This window comes from Gekko japonicus, unplaced genomic scaffold, assembly GCF_001447785.1.
Source record: "Gekko japonicus isolate JY-2015 unplaced genomic scaffold, Gekko_japonicus_V1.1 scaffold138, whole genome shotgun sequence".
NCBI classification, from domain to species: domain Eukaryota; kingdom Metazoa; phylum Chordata; class Lepidosauria; order Squamata; family Gekkonidae; genus Gekko; species Gekko japonicus.
In genome coordinates, this window is record NW_015163096.1 from 329,630 (window position 1) to 347,226 (window position 17,597).

Consider the following 17,597-nt stretch of genomic DNA (forward strand, 5'->3'; position numbering starts at 1 on the left):
TTAAAAGCGCTTCCCCCCCCTCAGCGAAAAAGACGAGGAGGTTGATCCTCTAACTTCATAAGCGAGAAAGTAAAGGAGGGGGGGAATGGACTGAGCGGATAGTAGTAATTTCCTTTGATGTATTTGAAACGAAGCATGAAAAAGTTTTGTTTCTCTGGAGCGCGCTTTAAGAACTTTATAAAAAGTAAATAAAAAAACCAAGATGTCGGAGCTGGGTAAAGACAAGCGGAGAAGAAGGGAGGAACTTCCGGTCTGGGCGTTTGTATATGGGTGAGAGCCGGCTGCTTACTGCCTGGATTGTTTATTGCTGTGAATCTGACGGGGAATTGTAAAAGGAGAAAAGTTGAACTGTGACAGTGAGAAAGTGCCTAGCAAGTGCTTTTAAAAGTCAACAGTTGCGGAGGAGGTTACAGCGGAGAGATTGGGAGCGTATAAAAGCGAAATCGAAATTTAATACCATTCTCAAAGCTGGAACTCTCCTGAAATGGCAAGAAAGAAAGAGGATTTATAGCAGATGAACTGAAAGTGTTAACAGCGACCCGAAGAGGATGGGGGGGGAAAAAAGCCGGAAGGAGAAGAAAACAGACGAAGCTCCTCCACGTCAATGGGAGTGAAAAAGAAACCAGCACGAACAGAAGCGGTTCTGAAAGCGCCCAGAAGAAGCTTTTTAACAGAAATTCAAAGGAACACTACTAATACACTAATACCTAAAACTGGACCGAAAAAAGAAGTTTGACTGCTCACAGAAGAAGCCTAAGAAGAATAATTGGACACTACTAACAGTTTAATTTACCAGTTAATATATCACTCAGCTTTCTCTTTCTCCCACTATATACCCTCCCAATTTTTGTCTTTTAAGCGAAATACCTCTCCTTTTTAGGAGAGTTAATAAAATCTTTATATATATAAAAAAAGAAATAGAAAATGGGGAACACATGCTCTGAACCGGCAGAACCACGTGGTCTCTAGCTGGAGACTAGAGGTTAAAGACGGAGGTAGGGTATATGGATAGCAAGCTGGACATAAGAGGGTTAAAGCTTCGATGGGGGTTGTGGAGAAGGTAAGAGAAAGTGACCATGTGGTTGGTCAGCATCTTTTATAACGTGGTGTGGGGAGCAGGCTAGGCTGGCCACATCCCCCTCTGACACCTTCTGTTAGTCCGTCCCATAAAACATACTATTAGCTGGCTGGAAGAGGGGAGGGGGACTAAGGAGTGGTCAATATTGAGAGCTAGAAACTTAGACTGAGGACTGGCACCTGGATGAAGAGTGATTGAATCATCAGGCTAGGGCTATTGTCTCTTGATGGCCTTAGCCGGCTTGCTGATGGTTGAGCAATTAGTTGCTAAGCAACTATTATTGGAGTCTCAGAGCTATGTGCGGCTTTGCCGGCTTGGATGGGGGGGGGGTTGCCTACATGTGTTTGAAGGAACTCCTAATGGAGTTTGTAGTTCTCTGTCCTCATGTTTTTCCATGGCATGGCATCTGAGGCTTGATGCAGGCTTATGGAACTGCTTCATCTCACAGCAGGTGAGATGGCAGGTGATTCTGGACCATCACTGTGGCAGCAACGCTAAAGGAAGGTGTCCCTCTCTCAGGTGTGCAGTCTCAACAGGTATTCCCAGGTCTCCATGTTATACAGTCCCTTTGCACAGTCCATATAGTTCATTAAAACACATTGATAGACTTGCATGGCAACATTGTGTCCTTCAAGAACAACTTCAAAACTGTTGTGTCTTTTGCTTCAGAATGGCACTCAAATCTCTGCAGCTAACCCATTCCTTACAAGATTTTTGCCACTAGCAACTGTGTATATTGCATCTTATACCAGTGGTTTCCAAATTGTGGGCTCTCTTGCAAGTAGGTCACAGGGGCAGGAAGAAAGATGAGCTAGGTGAGCTGGGAGAAAAGGTTCAATGGCTGATTTGGATTTGTCATTGCATAATGTATGAAATGGCCTGAAATATAGACAGTTGCTTAGTAATGCTGTATATGAATGTTAGGGATAGTAGAGAGCCAGTTTGGTGTAGTGGTTAAGTGTGTGGACTCTAATCTGGGAGAACTGAGTTTGATTCCCCACTCCTCCACTTGCAGCTGCTGGATGACCTTGGGCAAGCCATAGTTTTGTCAGAGCTGTTCTTGAAAGAGCAGATCTGTTAAATACTGGGTTCGAGATGCATTGCAGTGAACAGCTCTACTTTGATTTCAGGAACAAGACTAAAAACTACAGGGCAATAGCCCGTTTAAATAGCATGCAAAACCCACACCCAACTCCAAATGATAGGCTATTTACATAACATTAGTTTCTCATTGGTCACTTCCAGAGTCCTAGTGGGCTATTGTTCTAGAGCTTCAAGCTCAGCCAGTCTCTGGTAGAAACAGTCCTGGAAAGTTCCAGACCTAATACATAACAAGCTCTCTCAGCCCCACCTACCTCACAGGGTGTCTGTTGTGGGGAGGGGAAGGGAAAGGAGTTTGTAAGCCACTCTGAGACTCCCAAGTGAAAGGTGGGGTATAAATCCAATCTCTTCTTCTCTTCTTAAACATGAAAAATAAATTATAAGCTTATACAGTGTTAACTGATGTGAGATACCTGTGTTTTATGCAGGGGAGAGAAAATAGCATGGCGTTATTTTGTATATGCTAAAAAAATACAGTAAGTGGAGAGCCAGTTTGGTGTAGTAGTTAAGTGTGCGGGCTCTAATCTGGGAGAACTGGGTTTGATTCCCCACTCCTCCACTTGCAGCTGCTGGATAACCTTGGACAAGCCATAGTTCTGTCAGAGTTGTTCTCTCAAGGACAGTTCTGGAAAGAGCTCTCTCAGCCCCACCTACCTCACAGGGTGTCTGTTGTGGGGAGGGGAGGGTAAGGGAAAGGAGTTTGTAAGCCGCTCTGAGACTCCGAGTGAAGGGCAGGGTATAAATCCAGTCTCTTCTTCTTCTTCAGGTACCACTTCAAGAAGCTTGAAAATTGCTGACATATGTAGTTAAGTATCAGAAGACCTATATGTTGTTCTTAGAGCTCAAAATCACCAATAATCATCAGGGGGGAAATGGTTCTGGGATGTGTCAATACTCAAAGTCACCAATGCTCACTCTGTGGCTCGGAGGCCACATATGGCTCTTTGAAGCACTGTTCCCCAAGGTGGCACCTGTCCCGTGTTTCAAGAAAGTGAGCAAGGCCCTTCAGTGGGGCTTGTGGTTGACAGGTGGTTTCCACCTTAAAACAATCACAGTCAGAGGAATGGGCAAGCTGTAAGCCTACCTGAGGTGCAGGCCTCATGCCAGGGATGGAGGTAAATGTGGCTCTTTTGGTTGATGGCAATTGTGAATGTAGCTTTCTGTGAGCCACAGAGTGCATACCACTGGCTTAAGACATTTTACCACCATGCTAAATATGAAACTGTGGAGCTGCGGTGGCTCAAGTGGTTAAGACGCTGAACTGCAGGCTGTGGAAGGTCAGTAGTTCAGCCGTTCGAGACCCGGGTGCCACATGATGGAGTGAGCTCCCATCTCTAGTTCCAGCTCCTGCCAACCTAGCAGTTCGAAAGCAAGAAATTACAAGTAGATAAATAGGTACCACTTCGGTGGGAAGGTAACAGCATTCCGTGCGCCTTGGTGTTTAGTCATGCCAGTCACATGACCACGGAAACGTCTTCGGACAGCGCTGGCTCTTCAGCTTTGAAACAGAGATGAGCACCGCAACCCTAGAGTCGGATTCGACTGGCTTTCGAGCAAGGGAACCTTTACCTTTTTAAATATGAAACTAATCTGTACCATCATTAAATATATAGAAGTTAAATTAAATTAAAAATACAGGGGTGGGAGGCTGTACGTATTTCCTCGTCAAGATGCCATTTTATGTGCCATTTTAAGTACTACCAATGATAGTGGATTGTTCAGTTTATTTTGGCAATGAAAGATCTGCCATCAGATCCTATGTATGTTTCGAATGAAATAAAACTCAAGAGTTCAGTAGGAAAGTACATAAAAGTGTAGCCTTCCAGCTTTCAAAATGGAATTTGGACATGCAGTTCTTTTTTGCTGTTTTATATCAAAGTGTAGAAGGAATGGTAGCAATCGTATTGCTGTGGTTCATATCTGAATAAAGTTCATTTGCCATTTGTTCTAATGTGTATTTGGTTTTATGAACAAGGGTGAAAGGACCAGACTAAGACTTACCTGATACATATGTTTTTAATGGATTTTTTTTTTTGCTCAAAGACTTTACAGCAAATTTGAATGATTTCTGTGATGGTCTTTAGTCACTTTCATTTTTGATGTTATACAAAAAGACCAAGAATCACAAATATTAAGAATATTTATTAGTATCACTCATTATAGAATAAAAATAATTCTTTTAGGCACAAACCATGTTGTGATCATGCAATTCAAATATAGAACAAATGTATTAACAGAGTGTAACATTCCATACATAAGTGTCAATGGGTCCAGCCCAGTCATAGCTCTTTTATAAACAATGTAGAGTGATAGTACTTAGCACAAAACATTACATTGGTATTTAATTACTGGTTTAAGTTTAAGCAATTAAGGCAGGGTAAGACAATCGATATATATCTACATAGAAGCCAGAGTGTACAAAAGGCACTGAAAAGCTATCAAAGCTGGTCAGAAAAATGAAACAAGATAATTGTTTATACTGAACACAATTAAACACTCTAGACCTATTTGATGGTACTTGGGGGATGGATCTATTTACATAGTTGGGAGAAAGGGTATGGTTCTATCAATTGCTGGTACAAGTGGCTACTTATTCCATTTTAACATTTTTGAGTAGCCAGTATATAACATTCAAGTGAATTCCCATGGAATTTTAAAGATCCTACGGGGAATTGGTCTCAGAAAAAGTGTACACACTTAGCCCTTTTCTCCTCCCCACATGTTATATTTTGGCAGCAAAGGAATAGATGCCATTTGCAGGGAATCACCAAGCAAAACTTCTAGAGTTGTTCTGCCTAGCAACTCTTTGTGTTGGCTCAGACGGAAATAAATAATGTCAATTTCCTGCTCAGCCAATGTAACTTCCACACACTCTGGTCCACAGGTTAGTGCTTGCACATTGTTGTCGGAGGGATGCATGAGGGATGTGTGCATGGGCAACCATACCTGAGATAGGGGCATGATGGTGGAGAAAGGATATAATTCCATCTTCTATGACTATACTGAAAAGGTAGGAGGTGGTCTGTTTAGGTTTCTAGAATGTCCTCACAAGGACATTCCATTTTACAAATAAATATACTGATAAATTTCTCTTCTACTAGCCTCAATAATATAAAAATTGAAAATAATCCTTATTGCAAGTTTAACAGCATATAACACTTGCAAGGCAATCATAAACATGTTTACTTGGAACCAAATCCCACTGAGTTAAATGGAATATTTGCTACTATTATAATGATTATAGCATTCTTACGCTCAAATTAGCCACTAAAATGGCTACAATAGACAACGTCATACACTTAAATGCATAAAGCTATCTTTAAGAAGTTCATGTACAACTTATGGGTTCATGTAGTCAGGAGGACCATGCTGATGTTTGTGTTCTTAAATACAAGAGGCAGACAAGCATACGTAGTCAGCACATCAACAAAGACTTTATATTTTCATGTTTCTTTTTCAAAAATTCAACTAGATCATGTGATTCCAGAAACTATATTCATTCCTAACTGAAGAATAATACCCTTAAACCATGATGAACCTGAAATCCAGCTATACTGAATTTGCATATTAATATTTTAGCCCTGTTAGTCCTTGTTCCAGTTAAAATAGTCCAGGAGACATACCTCTTGGTAGGTAGTCAAAGCAGAACTTCTGTACTATGATCATAGTATTTGCTATAGGTCCAAGTGTTTTCCTCTTATTGTTCTCTGATCCTGCCAAAGAACATAGCCAAGGCACCATTCAAAATCTAAATACATCTAATATTTTGCTAGGTACTGGAAATCTGAAATTGATGATACAAGAGTGGTCAGCCACAGCCAGTAACCCCAGAGCAATATTATGAAGCTACCATCCTTAAACCAGCAGTCATGTGGTCTATTACAACTGGCATTATACAGGCATGATGTGCTGTATTTTACCACCAATTTAGATCCTTGAGGCTCTTCACTCTAGTTAAATAGCAAACCCCTTCCAAAACATGTTGTAATGTTATCATGACACTGATTCTGCCACCCATCAGGTCACTTTCAATGAAATGATTGGTCACTGTGGCTCTGCTGCCCTAAAAACTTAAATATACATAGAAGTACATACTCTAGAATTCAGAGAAACTGGAAGATAGCACCATGAATGCAGTGTCCTAAATCCAGGTTCAATTCAGGACAGCTTCCAACCAAATACAACTCTACTTTTGTTTCTGCTATTATCTTTATGCAGGCTAAAGGTTTGTAACTCCTACTAAACTGGGACCTGCTGTTCCTATAAAATACATAACTATGACCTCTGTTAAATCCAAAGCTGGTACACATTCGGTTATGGGAAGAATACAGTAGGCTTCCTTTCTTATAAGCAATAGGACAGTAATTTTAATCTCAGGATATTCTTGCAGTTTTTAATATACATAAGAATGTCATTACCTCAGAATTAAAAAAGCAACTACAGAAAATTAAGCATCTGGTTTGCACTTTTGCATTCTACTATGGATGTTCAAATCTTTTTTATTTTAATGGGACTTCAGCACATATAAAAGGGCTGGGACAGTAAGTAACATTCACACATTTCTAGAAACATAACTGTATTTAAAAAACAGGTGATCATTTTGCAAGTTTTCTGGAAGCACAGAAGGCTACCACTAAGTGAATACAGCAGTACCAACTCAAATGCTACAGTCACAGGAACTGGGGCAGCTGCATAATTCAGCGCCTATTTGGAGGTGCCCACTGGCACCAATGTTACCTCTACACAAACCAGCCAGTGGCTGTGCATATTCCCAAGGTATTTGGATAGTGCTCTCTTAATGTATGAACCTGCTTGTAGTGCAGCCACTTTTCAGAATTGAAACAAACAGTTGCAAGAGGCATGTGAGACAGAAGATATTCAGCTATCCAAACACATTCTGATACAGCCATCCCTTCATGTTGCCACAAACCAAATTAATATGCAGAGAAGCTGGCAAATCCTAATTATCTCTTCTCCTCCCACTCTCCACTCTCTTACATTATGGCACATATGTACAGAATCAATGTCTTCAGAGAATTTCGCTGAGCTTGAAGTTTACATTCCCTTAAATATGCCTACAGGAGATTCCAGAGCAAAAAGATTTCACTGGAAAGAAACACTTGGGGATGGATGGGCATCAGTGGAACTGGGACACAGCAGCTGGTACGTCTGCCTCCCAGGGCCTGAGGGCAGCAAATGCCCATGCAATGCCATCTTATTCTGCTCCAGAATAAATGATTTGAGAGAAAATATAAGTTGCTGTGAAATAGTATAATAACAATGCACTAAACACTGACTAAATATATATTTTCTTTAGTACTGTAAAAAAAATGGTTTGGTTCAGTTGGCATGACTAATCAATTGGTCTTCCCTACCACATTGATTCGCTAACCAGTTCCTTCATAAAAGCAAGCAAATGGTGCTACGATATATCTAATTACTCCCTCCCCTCCAAGCAGCAATATTCTGCTGCCTTATTTTGAGGTTTCAAGTATACTTAAACTGCCATATATATATTTTTTTAAGTAAATATACTGAATTTAGAACAATTTTAGATCAGATTGGGATTTCTGTACATTGTGTTCTGCTTCATTTTACAATAATATTTAATGCAAAAATGGCATGTATAATTTCATTTACATTGCCACCATGAAAAATGTCATTAAAGTAATTTTGTTTCTAACTCTGGCAAAATTCATTCTATATCCAGTGTTAGAAGCATATTTTGCTTTAACTCCATTTGAAGCCTCATTTACAGAACCCTCTCCAATCTCTGGAATCTAATTAACATTTGTACAAAATAATGATTAAGAGGATATCAGTTTTTATTCTCTTACCACTGTTAGTCAAAATGCTATGACCTTCTATTGCTGGTGTCTTTTGTTAACCTTGCTAAGAGAAATAATAACTTTGCATTGAACACACAACACACAACACACCTCTGGCAGGAATTATTCCAGGGCAAAAATTCAGCACAGGAAACAGTATTTAGGATTCATCCCAGATGTAGACACCTTTAGGCAAAAGTTTATGGCTTTGTAATATAGCAGTTTTTTGTCTCCATAGCGGACTGTCTTTACCAAAAGTTATATGGTAATGTAACCTGTAAGAGTAAATAATCAAGCTACGATCTAGAAAATCATGAGGTTGTTTCTACTTGTGCATGGGTTTTTAAGGTACCACAAGACATCCATTTCCACTGTTGCAGATTAACATAGCTACCCCTATTTTTTTCCAGATTCCCCCTCTCTTTGACAGCTCCAACCCCTTTCCAAGAGCCCTGAAAGTGAAGGAGCCCTCCAAAGCAGTACACTGTGTGGCACAAGCAGCTACCACTGGGTGGCAAAATTGGCTATCAGGCCATAAGACAAATGTGAGCTTGCTGCTTATTTGTGTGAACATATTGGCTCAAACACTGGATCACTTGTGAATTGTCTCTGCTTAATGTGTTTGGGGGGTTATAGGAAAATGCACTTCTGATGTTTTGTAATCTTATGTTATTTCTAACCTGGTTGCATGTATAAAGAGTCATAATACAATCCATATCAATTACTGCTCTGTTTTTTTAGCCTCCAGCAGCTTCAAGAGTGACACAAGTGACCTTTAAAGTCAACTGTATATATATTACAAGAGCTGTCCTTAATATCAAGGACATGTATTTGCTTTTCTCAAGCAGGCACAATACTTTGGCACTGCACCTAGTCTTTAAGCCTCAGGGCAGTTCTGGTTGTAGCCTTGACTCCCAGGCATCACTTGAGCAACAAAATAATGAATGGTAAAATCTATTTTGGTAACTTTTGTCCTTCACTAAATACCATTATGAAGGCAGTAATATTCAGCGACATGAACAATATTTTTGTTTTGTTTTCAGTTCACCTTCTTATTAAAAACCTTGATTTGGTTTCTCTCAGTTCATTATTAAAGCTATTCATTATTAAAGCTATACTTGTTCAGTTTTGTTTCTGTTTCCACTGGTTCTGGCAAGAAAACACATATTTGGCTAAACCTGTCCTTCCCTTATCCAAATGAGATGTAATTCTCAAGGACTGTGGCTCGCTTGCACACAAGGGATCCTTCCCTGACAAATCTGGGGCAAACAGGAGAAACCATCTCATTTAATAATGCACCTGAAATTCTCACTTGCAGAGGAAACATGTGACAACCCAAGAAACTAGTTAGCATGGCAGAGTGTGGGCAATATATAAATAATAAAATTGAATTGGGCAGGCACCATGTTAAGCAGGAATGCTGGACTGCCACTGTACTAGGTATTCAGGGACTGAGATTTAGTAAGGGGGCAGCTTGCACAGCAGAGCCATCACCTCCCTGCTTTGCATGCTCTGTGGAATTGGCATTTGAATTTCTCCTTCTTTCATTAGAGGAGAGGAGTGACAAATGGAGTGCGTCAGGGATCTGTCCTGGGACCTGTGTTGTTCAACATCTTTATAAACGATCTGGATGAAGGAATAGAGGTGATGCTCATTAAATCTGCAGTTGATGCTAAATTGGGAGGTGTAGCAAATACAGTAGAAAGAGTCAGGATACAAGATGATCTTAACAGGCTGGAAAACTGGGCTAAAATGAACAAAATTAATTTCAATGGAGGTAAATGTAAAGTTCTGCATTTAGGTAGGAAAAATCAAAAGCATAGTTATAGGATGAGGGAGACTTGTCTTGGCAGGAGTACATGTGAAAAGGATCTAGGGGTCTTATTAGACCACACACTGGACATAAATCAGCAATGTGATGTGGTAACTAGGGATGGGCACAGACCAGACCACAGACCTACTTTTTCCATGGACCGGGGTCCAGTTCATGGTCCATGAGCCCAGTCCGTGCCATCCTGCCAACATGGACCTCCCACAACCCACCCAGGAGGTTCATAAGGACCTTGTCAGTGGGGCTTGCAAAAGCCATTTAACGGGAACGCAGGTGAAGTCACCCTTGGCCTTCACTCACATGCTGTGCAGCTTTGCAAAAGCCATTTAAAGGGAACACCCTTTAAATGGCTTTGTAATCTGCTTGGTCTCACTGACCAAATGAACCATGATGACCCAGTCTGTTAAACATGGAGGTTCGTGGTCCGTGAAACTCACAGACCTCCGAACCTCAATGGACCACCATTTTTCTGGACCATGCCCATCCCTAGTGGTAACTAAAAAGGCAAATGCAATTTGGGGCTGCATCAACAGAAGTACAGTGTCCAGATCACACAAAGTGATGGTATCACTTTACTCTGCTCTGGTTAGACCTCACTTGGAGTACTGTGTTCTGTTTTGGGCACTGCAGTTTAAGAAGGATGTTGAAAAGCTGGAACATGTTCAAAGGAGGGAAACAAAGATGGTGAGGAGTCTAGAGACCAAACCCGATGAGAAAAGGCTGAAGGAGCTGGGTATGTTTAGCCTGGAGAGGAGACAACAGAGGTGCTATGATAGCCATCTTAAAGTATTTCAAGGGCTGTCATATGGAGGATGAAGCAGAGTTGTTTGTTTTCTGTTGCCCCAGAAGCTCAGACAGAACCAATGGATTGAAATTAAATCAAAAGCGTTTTTAACTAAAGATTAAGAATAACTTCCTAACCGTTAGGGCAGTTCCTCAGTGAAACAGGCTTTCTCGGGACACAGTGGGCTCTCTTTCTTTGGAGGTTTTTAAGCACAGGCTAGATAGCCATCTAAGAGCAATGCAGATTCTGTGAATTTAGGCAGATCACTAGAAGGTGGGAAAGGATGAGTCCGTGCTTGGTTCTCATGGCCCTTTCTTACATGCCCAGGGTAATGCCAATGGCCATTTTGGGGTTTGAAAGGAATTTTCCTCCCCAGGCCAGATTGGCCCAGGGATCCTGGAGGTTTTTTGCCTTCCTCTGGGCATAGAGCAGGGGTCACTGGGGGGGGGGGAGAGGTAGTTGTGAAATTCCTGTGTTGTGCAGGGGTTGAACTAGATGATTCTTGAGGTCCCTTCCAGCTCTATTTTCTGTGTTTCCCTCAGGGCAGAACTACATGTGTAATTCTATTATTTGGAATTACTGTTGTTTTTCAGCTGATACCATGCCTCCTGATGAGCTACAGTTTCTCTGTGCTTTACATACACCTTATTGAGAGAAGACAGTAGCTATCATGTGGCATCTTTGTGGGGTGGGAGCAAGTACAGCATTTGCTTGTATCCCTATCTCCTTGTTTGCTGCCCTTCCTGTGGCCACAGCAATGCAAGCAAAACACTTCCCCCCCCCCAGCAGTGCTATATATCCCCTCCGGTGGGGGGAATCATAACAGTCGCCTCTCTCCTCCAAAGTCACCAAAGCTATCTGGTTGCTAGGGTCTCCAAACAAAACATTTGCCACAGTGCCTAGCAGGAACAGAACTAGACAACTGAACAACAAGCAAACAGGAGCTACAACCTACATAGCCCTCCCCAACCCAATGAGCCCACTATGTGATTAACGTACATGGTTTGAGCAATCCTGTTTAGGGGCAAGACACGTGTTACTGTGTTGACTACGGAAATGCCCCTATAGTTACATACTGTTGTCATTCTCTCTTCACTTTCCCTTGTGCCCTCTGACCTTCTTGAACTCTAAGACAGACATCCAAGAACCAGAAAACTAGAAAGAATGGAGTGATCCTGAATTCTGTCATTAATTTTTCAATTTGGATTAGTTATAACTGTATCAACAAATAGAGGTTTGTTTGTTTCAGCTTCTTCATTAGATAACATCTGAATGCACATCCCTACAATTGACTCCACTGCTTTCAACAGCTGAAGCAACAAGACTCTGGAGTTACTCTGCAAATACCAAACTGCATACTGAGCTGTTGTTCTCACCACCCTATTTCATGGATTACAACCCAGTGCATGTTATTAACACACTTACTCAGACATATTATCAGCATCAAATGCTACAGCAATGACCCCTAAGGCTGTTTCCTATAAAAGCTGCTTTATACATCTCATTATGAAAAGGGCCCATGTGAAAAGATATGCTTATATCATTTTAAGTCCAGTCACTGAAACAGAGGTGGCCAAGACAAGGAATCAGAGATAGTCTAATACTAAAGGCCACTTTAAAGTTCATAATATTAAACCACATAGCAGGAAAGACACAGCTGCTGTCAGACTCTGCTAGCATCATATACCTGCCAGTCAGAGTTGAATTCATTAACATACCTGGAATGGAAGGTAATCCATTCAGTTTCCCTTATGGCTTCTGGTACAGTATATGTTGTCATTTTATTGAGTATGGAAGCTAAATTCAAATATTTGGTGTTTTAACTGCCAAGTCCTTTCTCCTTTCTTGTCAGTCATCTTAATGTAATTCAAACCAATTGTTGTATTTGCAGTCCAATGTTTTTGCCTCTTCATATACTGAAAAACACAATGGCTTCAAGCTAAAATTACTGGAGTTTTATTATTTGGTGTTTTTTTTCATTTACTAGATTAATTTTATCCATTTTGTGTTCAACATACTACCCAAGTTACACCATTTAAAAAGTTGCTCTGAAGAGAAAGCCAAAGAAAATCAGACCTGGTAAGAAAGATGAGAAAACAGTATACCTCTTTCAGTTGGTTCAAATATTATGTAGTATATTTCCATACTATAAATATTCTAATTCTAAAACAGGGCATGGTAATAAAAAATAAGTGAGTTTTGTACAAAATTTAACATATACCATGTGAACCTATTTTGAAACAAAATACTTATTTAAAATAGTCATTGGTTTGGACAATGCTTTCCAATAATTCACAAAAATGATTTAGATGATTTGTTACAGAAGGGAAGATCCATTTTAATTTTGCAGAACTCATTTGGAAACCTTTCCACTATCATTCCTTGTATTTTTACCAATTGAGAACACTGAATGCTTTTAAACAAGGTACATGGTCACCAAGTTTCTGAAGTCCGTTGCTCAATAAATAAGCAAATGATGTCGTCTTATTTTCAAGTAAATCAAACCTGATCAGGTTGGTTTAACAGCACCGCCTAGTCGTCTGTGCAGTCTGCTTCCCAAGTTTGATTGTTCCACTATTGCCATTTTCATGAGTTTCCAAGGGAGGGATCTTTCGACCTGGAAGTGTTCAGGGGGAAGAAAAAAGCAATTCGAAGCTTGATATGCTGTAGAATTCCTGTTCTCTTATATTCAAGAAACAACCTTTGTGGGCAGGGAAGGCACATTCTGAACACTCCTCTGCTCACTAAAAAAACAACAACAATATCCCCTAGCTCACTAAGTTCTGTGTATAAATAAAGGTCACCAGAGCAGCAGAGCCATTTAACCCTGTGAAAATGCTTTAAATCACATTACTGTACATTCTTAGAGGAGAGCCAGATTACATCTGCTGGCCCCGGCCCCAACTCCTGCATGTTCAACCCAGACCGATTCCCCACAAGCAGCTGTGTCGCCCTCGCTCTTCCCTCCCTCCAGATTGTATTTGTCAATTTCCCACTACTTGATCCAGAAGGCCCGGGGAAAGGGGGGGGGGGGGGAGATGCAAGTCAAAATGCTGCCACACAGCAAATAGTGTGAAATTGACCAATGCAACCGGGGCAAACGGAAGAGCAAGGGCAGCACAGGTGCTTGTGGGGAATTGGTCCCAGTACTAAAGTGATGCCTACACATATGGGCTCCTCCATGTGATTGGAATGCTGGAAAAAGCAGGGATGTACATGCACAGGATGTGTAGAAAGAGCTGAAGGTACAGAAATAAAACAGCTGAGAACAAATACAGGTAATACTGTTTTACAAAAGAAAATACTTTACATTTTCTCTTGAAATTTTGTAAGATTCCACCAGAAGAAGATCAATAATATTAAAACAGATTATCTGGCTGCATTTGATGTAAAACTCTGTTTCTTTGAGAAAGGCATTCATCTGCCTTGTTCCTGTGATAGTTCTCTCCCCTCCTTCCTTCCTTTGTGCCCAGAGCATGACTGAAAACTGCCTGGTTTCAGAAGTCTTGATTCAAGCTCCAATTTGTTGCAGCTTCTAAATGTTGGTGTCTGTTAAAACTTGAGTTTGCTTCTTGCCCTCAAGTCAGGACTCAAACTGTAATCCAGTTTAGACTTCTGATTTATGGAGCAGAAACAAACTGCTCATGCCCACATTCAGGTAACACAAAAAACTGTTCACAATGGAAGTAGAAAGGGGGAGCTTCCAGTTTATGGCGACATGCAGGCAGACACATCTCCTGGACGTCCCGGGGATGTAAACTGCACACCAGCGTGTGGGAGGGGGTCCGACGGGTCACACCCCCCCCCCCGGAGCCTTGGTAAAAGGCTCCCAGCCAGGGGACTTTTGAGGGGCGACCTCTTCGATGGCCAAAAGCCGGAGAATTGAGGCGGCCCTCCGCCCTGAAAGTCCTGCCACTGAGTGACCGCATGTTACGAGTGCTGCTGGCCGGGACAAGCGTTGGAGATCGGGCGAAATAAATGACGACGAGTGAGGCTGAATGGCCAACAACGAACTGTGAGTCGGGTTGAAGCGAGCATGAAGATATAAAAAGAAGCTGCCCCCCCCAAGAGCGACGTAAAAGCGAGCGGGGGAGGGATCCCTCCCAAACGCATAGACGAAACACGGAAGGAAAGAGGGGGGAGTGGAAAAATAAGCGAATTAAACTGTTTTAAGAGACTTACCAGAGCGCAGAAAAGCGTTTGGGTGAATATCAGAGACTTTAGCAACTTTTTTGAAAAGTAAACAAATTAAAAAAGATGACGGGGAAGAAACTGGAGAAAGAGAAGCTGCTGAAATCAAAACTAGGGGCCAGTCCTCAAATGGATGAGGTCACTGAGCTCTTAAGACTCTTGGCTGACTCCCTGTGCCCCCTTGCTGGACGGGATCACTGGCATTAAACAACAACTGTCAATAATTGGGCAGAGTGTGGCAGCGCAGCAGATGTAACTGACGCAATCCTTAAAAGCAACAGAGCAAATGGGAGAGAAGGTGAAGGAAATAGACATCACTACTAAAAAAGTTAAGAAAAAGGTGCAAAAGCTGGAAATGAAGCAAGCTACAGAAGAGTCAAAGCTTTTACAGCTACAAATGGATAAAGCAAATTTGGTCCTACGGTTTCAAGGGGTCCCGGAGAGAATCTGAAGCAACGGCTGAATGAAGCAATAGCCCCAATGACAGATTTAACAGCGGAATACCTTTGCAGTGAGATAGATGTGGTCTACAGGTCCTATTCATCGTACATCAAGAAAAATTATCTGCCTGGGGAAACACTGGTCAGATTCTCGAAGAGACACATGAGAGATGCTATTTTGAAAGCAAATTCAGGAACACCCTTGAAAATTGGGGGCAATAATATCAGGATTTTAAAAGATATTCCATTTGATATAAGACAGAAGAGAAAGAACTATAAAGAATTAATCCTTTTCTTACAAACAAATGGCATCAGTTACAGGTGATTAACCCCAGAAGGCGTCATTTTCAAGATTAACGATAAAAAAGAAAAGATTGACTCTGTTTTTAAAGCACATGAATTTCTGCGGACACAGCTTGGGGAACCAGAAGAGGGCAAAGAGGAGGAAAAAGAAAGCAAATCTGATGGCAAGTTGGGTTCGGGGTCTTCGGACGAGGACTCCCCCTCTGAGAAGATAAGAATAAATAAGGGCTGAAGGACTCTGCAATGGGCACCCCAACCCATCAGGCTGGCGTCTGTTGTGATCTGTAGGTCTGTGGTCACTTGGAAGGGTTTGCCTACAAGTTTTTCTTGGTTGTCTATCAAAGCAGGTCCTTCCTGAGATGCTGACTGATGCTGACTCTGATGTGACTTCGGAAGGCTATGAGCCTTTGATGTGGCAATAGTGTCCACTGAGGTCCACTGAAGTACCCAAGAGTGTGCCCAGGCCCAAGGGAGTGTCTCAATAGCTACAATCATGTAACCTAGCAGACAGTGCTAGGATCATCAAGTCCATTTATTTATTTATTTATTTTTATTAGATTTTTTTAGTCACTGCTCACCCAAAGAGTCTCATTAAAACCAATAAGGTAAAAACAATTCTCAATAGCTGCAATCAAATCCATTTATTTAGTTATTTATTTTATATTAGATTTTTTTAGTCACCCAAAGGGTCTCATGGCGACTTACAACATTAAAACCAATAAGGTAAAAATGACATAAAAACAAATAATAAAATACGTGGCTATCACCATACCACTATTAGAACAGTCTAAATATGTAGTTACCCTCCAAAGGCCAACCTAAACAATTCAGCTTTGCATGCTCTGCTGAAACTAAACAAGTCCAGCAGGGCATGGGTGCCATCCAAGAGTGCATTCCACAGGGTAGGGGCCACAACTGAGAAGGCCCTTCCCCCTGGTGACAGCTAACCAAGCCATCCTGGGGCCAGGCACCTGCAAGAGGCCCCTAGACGATGACTGAAGGAAGTGTGGGGAGAATTTCCTGGCTCCCCCTCATTGATTGTTACCCCTTTCCAACACAGAATGAAGTCACATGAGAACTTCTCCATAGTGCCATAATCTGGAGATGTGGTCCCTGACCTTCATCCTGCTATCAGTAAATGGTGCACTCCCCTTGCAGAACAGAACATTCTTATTTTTAACAAGATTTTTACTCCACCTTTTTGCCCCATAGGGCCACCAAGGCGGTTAGCAATTTAAAACATACATGGATAAAATGACCTTTTAAAACCATTAAAATCAACATCCCCTGCAAAAAAGGAATACATCATTAAAACAATTAAAACACAGACTTAAAATACAAAGGAATCCCTGTCTTCAGATCTATAGTCTGAGAAATTTCAATAATTGCTCCTAATGGGGAAGGTGCTTTTACAGGCAGCCTTTGTTGGCCCAGAGGAGCCCTGGCATTTCTCTGTGTCTAGAGGCCTTGAAGTAGCTAATTTATTTGAAGGTTTTGACTGGAGAGGGGAGGGTGAGGAGGGGGGAAGAGGCCTTGCATCGTCTTGGGGGGGGTAAAGAAGGTCTTTTTTTTCTTCTCTAACTGTTTGGAGACAAGTTGTTCTAGCCAGTTGTTAAGAACATTAATGCCAGACATGGTGACAGAACTAAACACTGGTCTTTATAGCATTCATTTTAGCACTATGGGAAAAACAGGCTGAGTTGCATCACATTACACATGCAAGTTCCAATGACATTAAAAAGAGCTGCAAGCATACAACTGGGCATGCCACCCATGAAATGTAAACCGACACCTATCCTAAGGCTGATCACTTACACTTTCAATGTGACCTAACTATAATGCATGCAATGAGGAGGGGCCATAACTAAGTGGCAGTGCATACGTCTTGCCTGGCTCAGGTTCAGTCTCCAGCATCTTTCATTACAAGAATCTCAAGCAGCAAGACTGAGAAAGAAACCTTGGAGAGCTGCTCCTAAACTGAATAGGCAACACTGGATTGCAACCAGCCACCTATGCAAGGAAAGCACACACAGTTTTCCTG

The 17,597-nt window shown here is 41.5% G+C and overlaps 1 protein-coding gene across 1 annotated transcript in view; it reads right to left on the bottom strand.

Moving 5' to 3' along the window:
• Window positions 1-13,106: 13,106 nt before the first annotated feature.
• RAB31 (RAB31, member RAS oncogene family) overlaps window positions 13,107-17,597 on the bottom strand; it is a 68,754-nt gene continuing 64,263 nt past the window's right edge. The window contains exon 7 of the mRNA XM_015406603.1: window positions 13,107-13,239. Coding sequence (XP_015262089.1) covers window positions 13,142-13,239 — 98 coding nt within the window. The 3' untranslated portion in view covers window positions 13,107-13,141. The remainder of the gene's footprint in view (window positions 13,240-17,597) is intronic.